This window comes from Zonotrichia albicollis, chromosome 2 (assembly GCF_047830755.1).
Source record: "Zonotrichia albicollis isolate bZonAlb1 chromosome 2, bZonAlb1.hap1, whole genome shotgun sequence".
Lineage (NCBI taxonomy): Eukaryota > Metazoa > Chordata > Aves > Passeriformes > Passerellidae > Zonotrichia > Zonotrichia albicollis.
This window is the reverse complement of record NC_133820.1, coordinates 79,477,677-79,491,749: the sequence shown is the minus strand read 5'-3', so window position 1 is coordinate 79,491,749 and position 14,073 is coordinate 79,477,677. Positions and strand designations below refer to the sequence as shown.

Here is a 14,073-nt window from a genome sequence, read left to right as displayed (position 1 = left end):
CATTTGGCTCTCTGGGCTGTGAGTGCCCATGGCTGGGTCATGTCCAGCCTCTCACCCACCAGCACCCCCAAGCCCTTCTCAGCAGGGCTGGACTTGATCTGCTCTAGCATGATTGTGGTGGTTTTCTTAAACTGTTGTTCATTTAGTTAAATATCCTGAAGGTTTCAGTTGCAAAAGTTTGCAAGTTGTACAGATCTTAAGGAGTAAGCATTTACTGCTTGTTGTGTTACTGTACCCTGAAGTGTCAGCTGCCTTCAGCTCTTTCTGAGATAGCAACTCAGAAATGCTTATCACATTTTGATGAACCTGTATTCCTTGCTAATGAGGAATAAAGGTGGGCATTTCCTATATTGGCTTCTACTGCTTTGAACGCTGGGGAACATTCCATATAGTCAGCCAGGATTCTGCCCTGCATGGGTGCACATTACTACTAATCTCTTAGTAGGCATTTCAGAGTGACGAGCATGTGAAGTACTTACTGGTATCCACTTGCAAAATTTCAACAAAAACTATCCAATCCAAATATGACCTTTATATCTGACCCTGAAGCAGTTGTATGGCAGAATGGGAAGGATTTTTTCTAGTTCTAAAAGGCTTGCTTTGCCCTTTTGAGTAGGGTTCTATGGGACTTGATAATCAGATATAGTCATAACAGCATTAACAGTGATGTCTTTGATTAATCTAGTAGTTCCTCACAGTGGAATGGGTGCTATGACTTCTTTTTTCTTTTCACAGTTGTGGTATATTCTGGTTAATACTTAAATTTGTGCTTTGAAGTAAGAGCTTAATCCATTGATTTCTGCAAGTATTCTTTCATGTTGCAAATAAATTTAGAGTTCTGTTATTCTTTAGGCATGTGACCAACTGAGAGTTATCATTACTAAAAAAACCCCAACCAATACAATAACAAGAACAAAACCACCATAAACTCCCAAACAAGTGACAAAATACAAACGGGAACCACCACTCACCCCTGAATGTTTCAGAGACCATTTTAAACTTTAAAATAAATAATGGTGGAATTTCGTATTTTTCACTTAAGAGTGGATAATTTATTCTCCTTGGTACCAAATAGGTAATAAAATTACCAAGTTTTTTTCTAAAATTCTTGAAATGATGAATTCATTATTATATTCAGACAGTATAGAGTATACCTCAAAACACTTAAAGGCATGGACATGCTCACAGACACTGGATGGAAGTCTTGATGGTGCTGAGCAAGGGGATGAGCATTTTAGAAAACAGCACTAACTGTGATGTAACTTTGGTGCTTTTCATCAGAAAACCCAGATTCTTTTAGTTGAAGTCCCATGAGGAGTGATTTTTAAGAAAAGGTATGTTTTCATGAAAAAAATTCTTAAAATTATTTTTACTTTACATGTGGGGTGGTGACTTGGCATGAGCTTTCAGCATAGAAAGCATTCACGTCAATCAGCTACACTGATTGAGGGAATCACTCACTGGATTTGTGTCCAGCATCATTCAGTGTCTGATAAACACTGCTCTTGAAAAAACTGTGTCTGTGATTTTAGTGGTGAGAATATTTTAGTAATGTTTATTGAATTTCAGCAACCAGAATAATGACAGAGGTAGTTTGTCATGTTATTAATGTTCAAGGTCTGGGTATCTTCAGAAAGATGCAGTGCACATAACACTCTATACAGAGATTGTTGTTTAAAAATATGAGCAACTTAACCCATCCAGTTCTTGTGGTGCAAAGTAAATCTAATAAAAGCATTTTAGTCTATGTGAGACATAGCTAATGTGGACAGGAAATCGTTTTCATCATTTTACACAGTGTAACTAAGCCACGTGTTGGGAATAAGTATGTGATTTATACAGGCACGATTTCTTTTATGTCCTAATGAGAAATATTAAATATATTAGTATGACTTGGGGCTTGACACATGCTCTGAAGGCTGTGTATGATGCCAAGCAACCAATTATCTCAGTGCATTATTTCTTGAAAGCCTTGACATGGGTAAGGTCACTAGACATTTTTAAAGAGAGCATGATGCTGGGTTGATACAGGATGAAAGGATGATACAAATAACAACATTCTGTTAGATCTTCCTGCTGTGCAATGTCTAATCAGGTGCTCTGACTTCAAGAACACTAATGAGGATTTAAAGACCCAGTGGTGCACATTTAGCAGTCACACATGATTCTGTCAAATGCTTTTGCAAAAGAGCGCCTCTGATGTAAGGTACAGTTGAAAAGCAGGTAGGAATGAATAGTTTTATTGTATAGCTTGGTGTAAATCTTTTCAGGGTTTCAGTGAGCACAGCAATAGGTTGATTTGCCAGGTGCTGTTGTTTGGCTGTGATTTTTCCCAGTCCTGAAGCTGGCCAGCAGCAGCAGTACACATGGGCAGGCTGTATCACTGTGTGTTCAGCAATCAAATAGTCACTGAGAGGAACAAAGGGAAAAGGCTCTGAAGTTATTGTTTGAAGTTCATACTAAGCTGTATATGCTGTGTGCTGGCCATCTCATTTACCTCTGCAGTAAATGTCAGGTAGTGAAACCCTGCAGAAGAACAGACAGTGGCCTAGCTAGCTTTAGGTACCTTTTGGCAGTGATCCGTACCAGGTACTCAGCACAAGAATGTCAATTCGTTCTGGAGTGCAGCGCTTGAGACCAGAATGCCATGGTTTAGAGCTGATTTACCTTTGATGTTTTTGGCATGTATTAAACATAAAGAAAAGACATAAAAATAGAAATGTGTTTTCTGTTAGAACAAATGTCCATCTACCTTAGCTCCTTTGCCTTCACTAGTCAATAATGGGTGCTTAGGGAAAGGCTGTAGAAAGACTTTTGTTGTGTGAGTGATTCCCCAGTACCTCTTCCAAGTTTGCATAGCCAGAGGTTGTGTCTGTATTTTTGTGCTTGATGATAGCTCCTGGTAAACAAATCTGTAGAAAAGTCCAGTTGTTTTTCAACCAATATCCAGCCCATCAGACAAGCACACTTGTCATGAGACCAGCTTCTCTCTGTGTGTAAGTTACAGTTCCAGTGCAAATCCCATGATTTCCAGTTAGCACCTGCTTTGGGTAGGAGGTTGAACTGGAGATATCCTGCAATCCTAAGAAAAAAACAACTTGGCTATAGCATTCATTGTTCCCCCAGTTTTTCCATGATATTTCATGCTGTAAAATGACTTGGTGTAAATGAATTATGCATTAGCTTGTCTTTTGCCTAGACACACACTCATACATTTTGTTTATAACTTCTGATTTAATCTAACTGCCAAGTTTGATTGGCTGTATATAGCAAATTCAGTATCTCTGCCTTTTAAAGAAGTTTTAATGAAAGTTCAGTGTCTGTTAATGTACTAGTATGTGTGCTACTTGTATATTGCTTTCTGATGTTTTCCAGATTTTTATGGCTCTGTCTACAGTTACTTAAACTATTCTTTAATCTTGAAGTTTGCCATTATTTTGATAATTTGCAGTAATATTGTGCAGAGCACTTGTTTTTCAAACGTGTTTGAGGAATCACGGTTTCTTTGAGAATCTGTGGGAAATGCATGTTGGCGACATTTAAAACTTGTTGATTAGAAATTCTTAGCATTTAACTAGAATTGCCTTTAAAATTGGCCCTAATTCTACTATAATTTATTGCTTGTGGAATCTAATATGACAGTTTTGTACATAAGCATTTTGATCATTCTGTCTTGAGTAAGAAGATACCTTGTGAGTAGTTAGGATTGGCTTGATCTAGCAGTTGATGCAGCCAGTCAGATCAAAATGTTATTTTACACAATTTTAAAAAAATTTGATGGATGCTTAAAAATTCTTACTAATGAATTGAGGTGCTTTGTATTTTATTCACTAAATGAACAGAAGTCAAGAGTTTCCCCTTTTTTTGAACTGTGGTTTCCCTTTTTTGAGCTTTGTACTACCCACCAACTTCAATATTAGTATTTTCTCATGAGTTTCCACTGAAGCGTGTGGGGAGCAGGAAACCTCAAACTGTTGTTAAATAAAACAGAGATTGGGTTGGGACAGGGTGTTAAACATTTGCAGTTTGGGAGTTTCATCACAGCATACACCCTTTCTTTAAACATGTCAGAATAAGCAGTGAGTTTGCTCCATGGTGAGAAGCAGGTACAGCAATTGCTGCTCCTCCACATGCATGTAAGGTGTGGGGAAATGTCATGGTATAATGCTTAGTTTCTGGCATGTAGTCTTTTTCATCTGAGTGTGCAGTCATTCAGTTTTGTTTAATTAATCTTGTGTTATTTTTGGCCTGTTCTTGAATCAAATGAGCTTTATATGCTTTTGCTGTCTGACTGTGCTTCTGAGGCTGAGACTGTGGTCACAGCTCTAACTGGCAGCTGGAACAGGGCCATTGAAAGAGCACTTGGTTTCACCACTTACTGCCTGTGGTATCTGTGACTTTGTACATGAACTGTGACAGATGGTTTCTGAGGCTCTGTGGGAACCTTCCTACGATACCTGGTGTTGGAAGGTGCAATGCACACACGGTGTCCTCCTCTTCCTCAAGGCTGCTGTTCCTGTCATGGGCAGCATGACAGGCTGAGCTGGAAATGAGCCACTGCTGGGGACAAGTTGTTCTCTTATGGGTGTCATATACTGCTCTATTTTTAATAGTAAGAAACCCCAAAAGTGTTTTAAAATTGCATTTGAACAAAGAAAATCTGAAATAAAAAATAAGTCTTAGCTGAAATTCCTGAATTTTGGTTGTTACAAAGACTGGCTTTTCCTTGCTTCGCTTTTTGTTCTGCCTCTGTGCTGGAGCTCCCAGATCAGTGAGAAACAAGGAATTACCTTTACTTACCTGCTGCATGGAAGCAGTGCCAGTTGCCTAACATTTCTGTGCCTCAGCTGCTAGAAGGCACTAGGTGTGTTTAACGTCGGCGTAAGCTTATATTGCTCTCGTCCAGAGGATACAGTTTGTAATGTCTGTGCTTTGTAAGAATCCAGATTTTGGCCCTGACCATCAGTTTATTGCCATGTTTTATTTTAGGAGAGTGATCATGGCAGCTGGAGGAGGACAAAAACCTCAGTTTGGTTTCTGAGCTGAAGAGTTGGGTATGATCCCATGCAGCAGTGGGACAGACAGTATTATTGGTAGTGTGTTTGTTTACTTCGAAACACAAATGGCAAGGGCTGGCTTAATTTCTGAAGCAAGTGATGATGCCCAGGCCTATGAAAGTGCTTACGTGGTTGTTTCACTGCTCCCTCTGGAGCTTTGCAGTTGTAGAGCTGAAGGTGCTGTTGCTTTGAGGTGATGATCTCTTTGGACTGCATGGAGTGATGGTGCCAAGCAGATACTGTAGAAAGCATTTATTCTTCTTGGCAAAGAGCCAACAATGTTTGGCCTGCCACATAACGTCTTGTGCACAAATTTTGGACTAAATTGTCTACTACTGCTACATGCTAAATGTTCTTTCTGTTCTCCAGCACACAGAATCCATGTTCTATCTGTCTTCATGGAAGCAGACTCTGCACAGTGGAAGATGAGGGAAATGTGCCAGCCAGCTCCCTGTGCTTTCAGCAGCTAATTTTCTGACCAGAGCAGGCCTAGTCAGAATTCAGAGTAAAATTGTAGTCACTGTGTATCTGCTGGCAAGCTCCTGGGCAATGCTATTTAATATTCATTTGCTCAGCAAGTACAAAATAGTCACAATTTAGACAACAGTGAAGGTAACCTTTAAGTAATATGTGCAAATTTGGTCAATGTAATACTAGAAAAATTATTCTGTTTCCTGTTCCAATTTTTTTTTGCCAGGTGGTGGTGAGGTTTGTTTTTAATTTTAAGTCTTATTCATCTTTAAACTCTTCTGTAAGCTCTTCTTCAGTTTTGAGGGCAGTTGACATACGGTATTAGAGCATTGCTCTGGAAATTGAGCAAGAGTTTTTAAAAAAACACTTGTCTTATAATAGTGGTCGAGGAGAAGGGATAATTTAATTCAATTACCAAGGTGGTGGTGGTGTTGTTGTTTTTGTTGGGTTTCTGGGAAAAAGTAGTGAGTTTTGGCTTGTTAGTAGTCTTTACTACTTGTCTGTACTTCAAAAAACCCAAAGGAGAAACTATCAAGAGTTTATTTTAGTATTACGTATCAAGTGTTCTAAAAAATGTCTTTTAGAATAATTCTTGTGAAAGATAAACGTAGTACATGCTTTCTGCACATGTACCCTTTCTTAAATATGTGCCACTCCTAAATGATGGCTCTTTTCCCTCTCTTTTTTTGATGGAGAGGTTGGGCTTTTTTCATTATGTGGGACTTCTAAGTGTAAGGTTAAGAAAATCCACAGATAATTAATCCATCGATATTCACAAAAATCAAATATTCTGTGCATGTTGTATTAGAAGGAAAACAATGAAGCCATTAATGTTGATGAAAGCTAAATGTGCGGCTTTGGTGTAAGTACTGTTGGTTGTCACCTATTCTCTCTGAATTCTGTACCACACGAAGGATCCATGGTTCTTTGTAGAAGCACTAAAACTGGTGGGACAGCAGAGCTGATGTAAAGGGATTTTAAGCCATCAAAGCTTAGGGTTGCATGCTGAGTTTGAGAAACAGCAGATTGGCCTCTAGTTGCCAATGCACTTGATGATCCTCTGTCACCTGGAAGCTGCTCACATCTCTTCAGTTCTATTTATATTCCCTAAAACTAACCTAAAGCTAATAAAAAAAGATTTTAGCAGCAAAATTTGACATCTCTGTTATCTTCACTGAATGTTGTCTGGACATGAAGTCTTTTCCTGGAGACAGATCTGTAAAAATATGTTGCAAATTACACCATAGCTACATCCTTAGGGATTTGAGTACTTCATAATTTTGAAAGTCAGCTGTTTGCAAAACTAGTAATATTTTCTTCAAGAGATCTAGGCAATGGGCTAGGAATTTGAGAAACTTGTTTTGCGTGTGCACATCTTTGTACTGGTATGAGTGGGATACAGCTGCTGGTCTGGTATTTCCAACAAGGATCTGAGCTTGGGAGCATGTGCTGAAGGCCAACTCTTTGCATGTGCCTCAGGCACTGACAGCATCAAGTCACAGCCGCTGTTGAGGTTTGGGCTCTATCTGGCAGGCACAGTTATAATAGGAGACCACACTCAGAATCCTTCCTAAAAAGCTTAGAGCTGTGATGCCTCCCTGTTCACTGGATGCCTGGCAGTCTGTGTCCCTTCTCACCAAAGAAAATTAATTTTGAATTGAAATGAACTAGAATCAACCCCACCCAGTTTCATATGAAAACAGTAAGAAGTCTAAAGCTGTACTTCACTTTTTTGCACACATTGTTTTGGCTTTCCTTGAAGCATCAGTAAAGGCAAACTGTAGTTTTCTGGTGAATTTGACTGAAAATCCAAGTTTGGAGTAAAATACAGAACTACCAGAATCTCTGCTTTCATTATGAACATTTCACACAGCTATGGATATAATTACATATGATGAAGATCTTATGGCAAGACATGGGCTGTTACCCCCAGTTCCCTGGCAGAACTCCCAGTTAAGTGATTCTCTTCTAGCCACATGAATATACTTTCTTTAACTGGTATGTTTCATCTTAGAGAGAACTGCATTAAAGTGAATAACAGATCTCATTGTATAGTGTATAAAGGTCTTAAGAAAACTAAGTTAGTTGACAGATTTCCTTGGCTTCCTTTGCCTATGATAAGAGATGCTAATCCTTCATTTTTCTATTATCCCTTGAAACTAAGAGAAAATAACAATTTCACATTTTGAAAAACTTAGCTAGTCACACCATTAAAAGGTTCTACTTTACCTTGAGTGGATCACTTCACATTTTTTTGTCTTGGTGTGTTATGCTGACTCTTGCTTTGATGAATAACTTTAGTGTAGTAATGTAAGCAAAGAGAATAATATAAATTTGGGTATACTTGTTGGGAAAAATTAACAAGGTAATCTTATTTATAGGGCATGTAACTGACATAGGTTACTTCATGGTTAGTTCAGAGATATTTCTAAGATGTCTGTATAAATAAGCAAGACTTAAAGCCCTGTGTTTGTCCACTGTCAAGAACATTGTTATAACAAAAATTGCCCCAAAAATATAATGATGAATTAGGAAATTATTGTAGATACAGAAAACTTGTGTAAAAAAACCTGAAGATGAGGCAAGGGAAGTTTTGTGTCATAGCTTTGGGTCAGAAGGACTGCCTGAAAACTGTTCATGGCTCTTAGCTGTTCAAAGGTACTCCCATTAAGCTTGAAACTTTTCACTGTAGCTTGAATGGTGAATTTGAGACTGCTCTTCTCTTACCTGTTACTTCATTTCTCAAAATCAAAGTGTGTCATGTTAAAAGTTAAGTTTGTACAGAAAAGTAAAGGAATATTTGGAATGAAGCTGGGCCTGGGCAGAAGGCAGCTGGGGGTGGAGGTGCTTAGTTTTAGCCTTTGTTTCTCACCATCCAACTCTATTTGCAATAAATTAATTTTCCTGAAATCAAGTCTATTTTGCCTGTGTCAGTACCTCATAAGTGATTTTCTTGTAATTATCTCATCTCCTGATCTTTTCTATATTCTGTTCTTCCCTTGTGCTATTGAGGGAGAGGAGGAATGTAGCAGTGGCTTGGATGGATATAGCCATGTTGTAGATGCCTAAGGTCAAGCCCACCAGAGTTTTAAAACTGAATTGTCAGCTGAACCTTTCAGGTCACCATGAAAAAAGCAGAACCATGAGTGTCTCTGTCTTACCAGTGCGCAGCTCTGTTCACACTTCAGTGACAACTAAGTTCTCTTCAGTGAGGAGAGTGAGACTAAGCCTTTCATTAGTGGCAGCAGTATCAAGCATCCTCTGCCTTGCCTCTGTATTGCTTGTGTGTTCAGGAGTGGAATGTGGAGACTTTCTTTCACAGGAATGTAAATGTTTGTCAATCCATGCAGGAAATGTGAGGTTTGAGTTCTGGGTGCTCTGAAGCCTGAGCTCAGTGCTTGCTTTCTGGGTTTACCAGGAGTAGGGCTTTAGTACTGAGCAGCTAGATGTGAAAATCTTGGAGAGGGAGAAAAAACTGTGATGTGGGGTGGGGATATCTGGTTTCTGTCATCTTATGCTTAGAAGAAATTATAAAGGGGGTTTCAGGGTGTCTTTGGTGGTATCTCAGAACAGGAGTCTAATGTGGCATCAGATACTCTCTGGTTGTTAAAAGTTTGCAGTGTGTCCCAAAGTGAAGAAGTTGCCTACAAAACCTTAGTACCTCTTGTGAATGGCAAATATCATAATATTGCAATTTATAATTAAATAAACACTATAGGATGATGAGGGAGTTTGCGTCAGGATGAAATAATGAGATTTTGGGGGATTTTTTGTTCCTATAAAGTAGTGAAAGATAATTTGATTAAAAGTTGCAATGGAAAGCTATCTTCATGAAGAAAATGCCAGCGATGGCTGTGGAGGTGCTGAAAATTCAGGCTTTTTAGGAGCGGCAGAGTCTGGTGCTGCCACAGCTTCTCAGAAGAGCTTGTAAGCTTGAAAGCTTATCTGTCTTGTGTAACAACTGCTCTAGTAGCAGTTGCCCATACAGACCTGGGTATGATTTGTGTTTTTAATTAATATTTCAAGGGAATAAATGTCCAAAAGTGATTAGTGGCAGGTTCCAGCGGATGGCACTGAGAAAGAGAGCATTATCTCTTTTAGGATGAGTTACTCATCTGAGAGAACAGATGTTTTGGTAAGGTCATGCAGTGTTTGGCTTGATTGTCTGCCTGGTTGAGGACCTACATCTGCTGTGCATTTTACGAAGGTGGTAAAGGAATCCACCAGGAGGGTTGAGGTGGGAGACTAGAAAAGGAAGGACTGTCACACAAATTAAGGTACCCTTCACCTGAGCGATTTTGGGGGCTGGAATTTAGCTACCACAGTTAATGAAGAAAATGACTTTGCCTGAATAATGCATTGGCTCAATACATCACGTCACCTATCTCTGCTGGTGGGTCTCATGAGTGTCATCAGTTAATGTGGGCACTGGAGCAGCCTGGCCTCACTCTGCTGTGGATGCTCCATCTGCTTGCCTGACCTTGAAGGCTCCTGGAAAAGCTCAATTCATATCTCCAGCCCCAGTGGGAGTAACTCAAGCCCCTTTGCCTTAGGTGATAGCCCACTCTTCGCAAACTTCAACAATTGTACCTGGTTTGCTGCATGGCTTTGAACATACTGTGGTGCAAGCACTGGTTATGGCAGGAGAGCACCGTTCGGAAGGATCAGCTCTCTGGGTGACTTTGGGCTGATTGTGTTGTCCCTGTGATCACACACAGACTGGATCTTCTCGGCAGGGGCCTCTCAGGATGTGTCACACAACGTACTTCTAGTTATAAATGCAGAAGAGATCAGATAGTTTGGAAATAATTTACTCCTGTGATTATTGCTCCTGTGAATTATAAATTACCTGAAAGGCAGAGCAGTTCGCAGCCAGAGTATTTGCTCTTTAGACCAGCACTCGAAAGGCTGCTTTTAAGAAATAAGACTTTTGGAGAACAAAAGGAGAAGAGAACACGATGAAAATTTAGTTAAATGTAAATGTGTTAAATGGTACATGAACTAGTCAGGTTTTCATGATTTATCAGTTTTAAACTTCAAAGGCTCTGTTTAGCTTGCATTTTTAAAACTAATGAGTTTATCACAGCCAGTGGGGAAAAAATGGTTCAAGTATATCAGCTGTAAATTGGTACAAAGCACTAAAAGGGACATTAGCCTCTAATCAGATTCTAACAGTTCATTAAACCTGCCTTTCCTCCGTGGCACTTTGTCTTCCCCCCTCCTTCTGCCTGTGCCTCCTGTGTAAGCCAGCCTCATCCCTTTGCTCAGATGGGTAGAACTTCCTCAGGGACACGGTGCAGCATCAGCTCATCCTTCTTTGTCTATGAGCTAAACAGCCTAAGGGGTGTTTGATGATGGTGTATTCCTGATCCTGCTGTAAAATTCAACTGTGCTGCCTATAAATCAAGAAAGCAGAGGGACCTCTCAACTTGCAGAATAGGCACTGGGGGAGCCAGGAATGCCACGCTGGCTTCTGCTCTTTATCCACCTCAAACCACAGCCAAACTGATGAGGCTCAGTGACACCTGAGGTCTGCTGCTAATAAGTAAACAGTGCAGGGCCCTTGCTGGGGAGAAAGATGTAAAGTCAGGTACAATTTCATCCAGCCTCTTTGAGGCATCAGACACTTCCTATGTTTTTTCCACCTTGTGCATCAAACACTGAATAAAGATCAAGGTGCACAAAATAATTTGCTCAGCAAACATAGGAAGAACTTGTTTTTCTTCCCCTTCTTGTGTCAGCTTTTAAAAGTACAGTAATTGCACAGCAGCACCATAGCATGGAGTGAGACATCTCAATAGCTTGATGGGTTTCCATTCTCACATGTTTGAATGCACAGGTGTCCTGCTGAAAATTAGTTGTTCAATCTGAAATTTTATAGCTCTAAGCCCTTAGAGCTTTTTGTGAATGATCTACATCTACTTATAAAGGAAAGAAATAGAGATTGCACTTGCTTATCTGCTTTACCATCAAGCTTCTTCCAGTCCTATAGTAAGTAACCACAGCTCTGGGTGCTAAAATACACAGGACTTAAAGTGAGGGTGACAGGGATTTTAAGCAGATAATTTGTTCTGCTTTTGGCAGCATGTTGGGCATATCAGTTTCCTTTTTCAGCACGTTCTTTAAATTGCAATAAAGGAGTGTGCAAAAAACAAACAGTTTCTGCAGTATTTATATCCTGAAAAGTGGAGGTCCTGGGATGAGATGTATCAATTGGAAAAAAGAAACTATTTAAAGTAGTTTAAGGTTTTAAAATGTAGTTTTGGAAGCTCCATTCTGATAGACCATTTTCCTTAAACTTCCACTGGAGCAACCATGATAAGAAATAGGCTATGAATACATTCCTTACGAATAATGGCACCATGCAGTGCTGAATGGATCTGCTGCCTGTGAAACACAGGGAGAATGTGTTTTTTTCCATTCTCATGCAGTTAGAGGACTATGAGGTACCAGAGCAGAGGTGAGTTTCCAGTCTAGAGTCTTCCAGACAGGGCTGCAGATTAATAATAATAACTGACTGTGAATGAGTCACTTGTAGGTGGCGTGTGCTCCAGTTACATTGTTTGAAAAAATGGTGTGATGTCTCCAGATTTCTGTAGCACTGACCAAGGTGTCTGCTCTCATTCTAACTTGAAGGATAAAATGGTTTTTATTCTCTCCGTGTTATCCAGGCTAAATGGCAGCTGAAGACACTTGCTTTCAAACACCAGCCTTGAGCCTTGGCTGGAGTAGAAAATTGATTCAGGTTGAGGTGCTGTTTGAATTGAAGGCACAAGAGGATTGTTTTGTATGTCCTCATAAACTGCTCTGGTAACAGCAGGAGTGTTGATTCAGAGAACCACAGTTCTGCAACTATTTTCCAGCTTGAAGCTCTCAGCATATAGTGCCCATAACTACATGGACAGTGCATGTTTTTAACTTGCTTTTTTATCTCTCTGAGGTAATTTCTTTTGTCTCAGAGGTGTGTAGAGATTTTCATTAGCAAATGCTGATAACTTTATAAGACAATGGTAAGAAATGTGAGCAATTGTGTATTAATTTGTAATATGTGTGGGTACAGGCCTTCACTGTAACTTCTCTCCATAAAAGCTTTCTCTATCAGAAGTACAAGTGTTTTGACTGAAATCAGCTATATCTAAGCATACTGCCAAAACCTTCAAACTGTTTGACACCACTGCTTTCCTTTTCAGTTCTAAAGCAAGGAATTAATATACGTGTACCTGTGTAATTAATTTCAAATTATGAAATAGTAATTGGAGATGATTTTTCCTTGTTGCTTACGAAGACTTAGTTCTCTTTTAAGGATAACTGAAAGAGTATTTACTGTTGTAGCAGAAGTAGTAACTTGGCAGCTACTCCTTGAAATTGCTATTACATCCTCCTCGTTAACTTCATTTCCGCTGAAAGAAACATACTTCTACAGTATTGTAGAACTTAAACCAGTGAATTGAAACAAGTGGTTTTTCCATAATTTTTTGATTAACCTTGTCCTTTTTTTGCCTTAGGACATCAGCGCCTTTGAGAACAGAATGTTAATGCTTGATGGGATGCCGGCAGTCAGAGTCAAAACAGAGCTGCTGGAATCTGAGCAAGGGGTAAGCAGAGGTTTGTGTGACCTCACTCTGGTAACCCTTCCCCAGCTTCTCTGTGGTTAGCTGTCCCTCCCATTTTCTTTTCTATGTTTTCCTTCATTTCTGCTGTTCTGGAACATATTTTCTCGGGACTTGTACTGGTGAGCATCTAGTCTGATCTGCTGGGAGCACAGAACACAACTCTGCAGAACACTTACTAAAGTCGTCTGGGATAGCTGGGATGCTGTTGGTGTAATTTTACACTAATAAAAAACGGCGCAGTTTAATTTTAAAAAAAAGGAAAAAAGAATAGATTTCAGTAAAGGAAACCACATGTCTGGGAAGTCCATGTATGTATGTATGTATGTGTCTTTGCTGTTCTGCCTTCTTGGGATATTTGCCTTACTGCAATTGTTTAATCCTTTTTATGCTCATCCTACTCCATTTTCTGTTTATGAAAACCTGCTCTCTCTCTGGTGAAATGCACTTTTTTATCATTAATATAAAGGACTAAAGCTGGTATCACATCAGCTGCTGAATGTGGTACAGATCACGAATTGGATTTCGATTTTTTATGCAGAACTTGGTGTTGGAGTGACAGCTTTTAGGAACATGGGAGGGTATTTTCTTGGAAATGTGGTATTGTAGATTACAATTGTAATTTACAATTTTACAATTGTAGATTACAGCAAGGGTATCTGTTCAAGTGAATTTTTTTTAATAATGAAACTTTGTTTCCTTCTGCACATGGTATGTAATTTCAAAGAGTCCAAGCCACTTTACTAATCTGAAGACAGATGCCTTCAACAAGCAGCCTAATAGAAGCAGCAATGCTATTGCCTTGTAGGAATGGGCTTTTACCTAATTCTGTTACTTGGCTTTTCCCCTTTCTGCTGTTTTTTCAGTTATTTAATTGAGAATTTGAATGATATAGAAAAGAGAGAATTAACTTTCAGGATGACTTAATTTGAAAT

At 39.4% G+C, this 14,073-nt stretch overlaps 1 protein-coding gene across 7 annotated transcripts in view; it reads left to right on the top strand.

The window, feature by feature from the left end:
- Nucleotides 1–14,073, top strand: part of KLF12 (KLF transcription factor 12) — a 242,419-nt gene that overhangs the window by 80,945 nt on the left and 147,401 nt on the right. For all 7 annotated transcript variants that reach the window (XM_074535527.1, XM_074535526.1, XM_074535524.1 and 4 more), the window contains one exon: nucleotides 13,034–13,123. In XM_074535527.1, coding sequence (XP_074391628.1) covers nucleotides 13,034–13,123 — 90 coding nt within the window. The remainder of the gene's footprint in view (nucleotides 1–13,033; nucleotides 13,124–14,073) is intronic.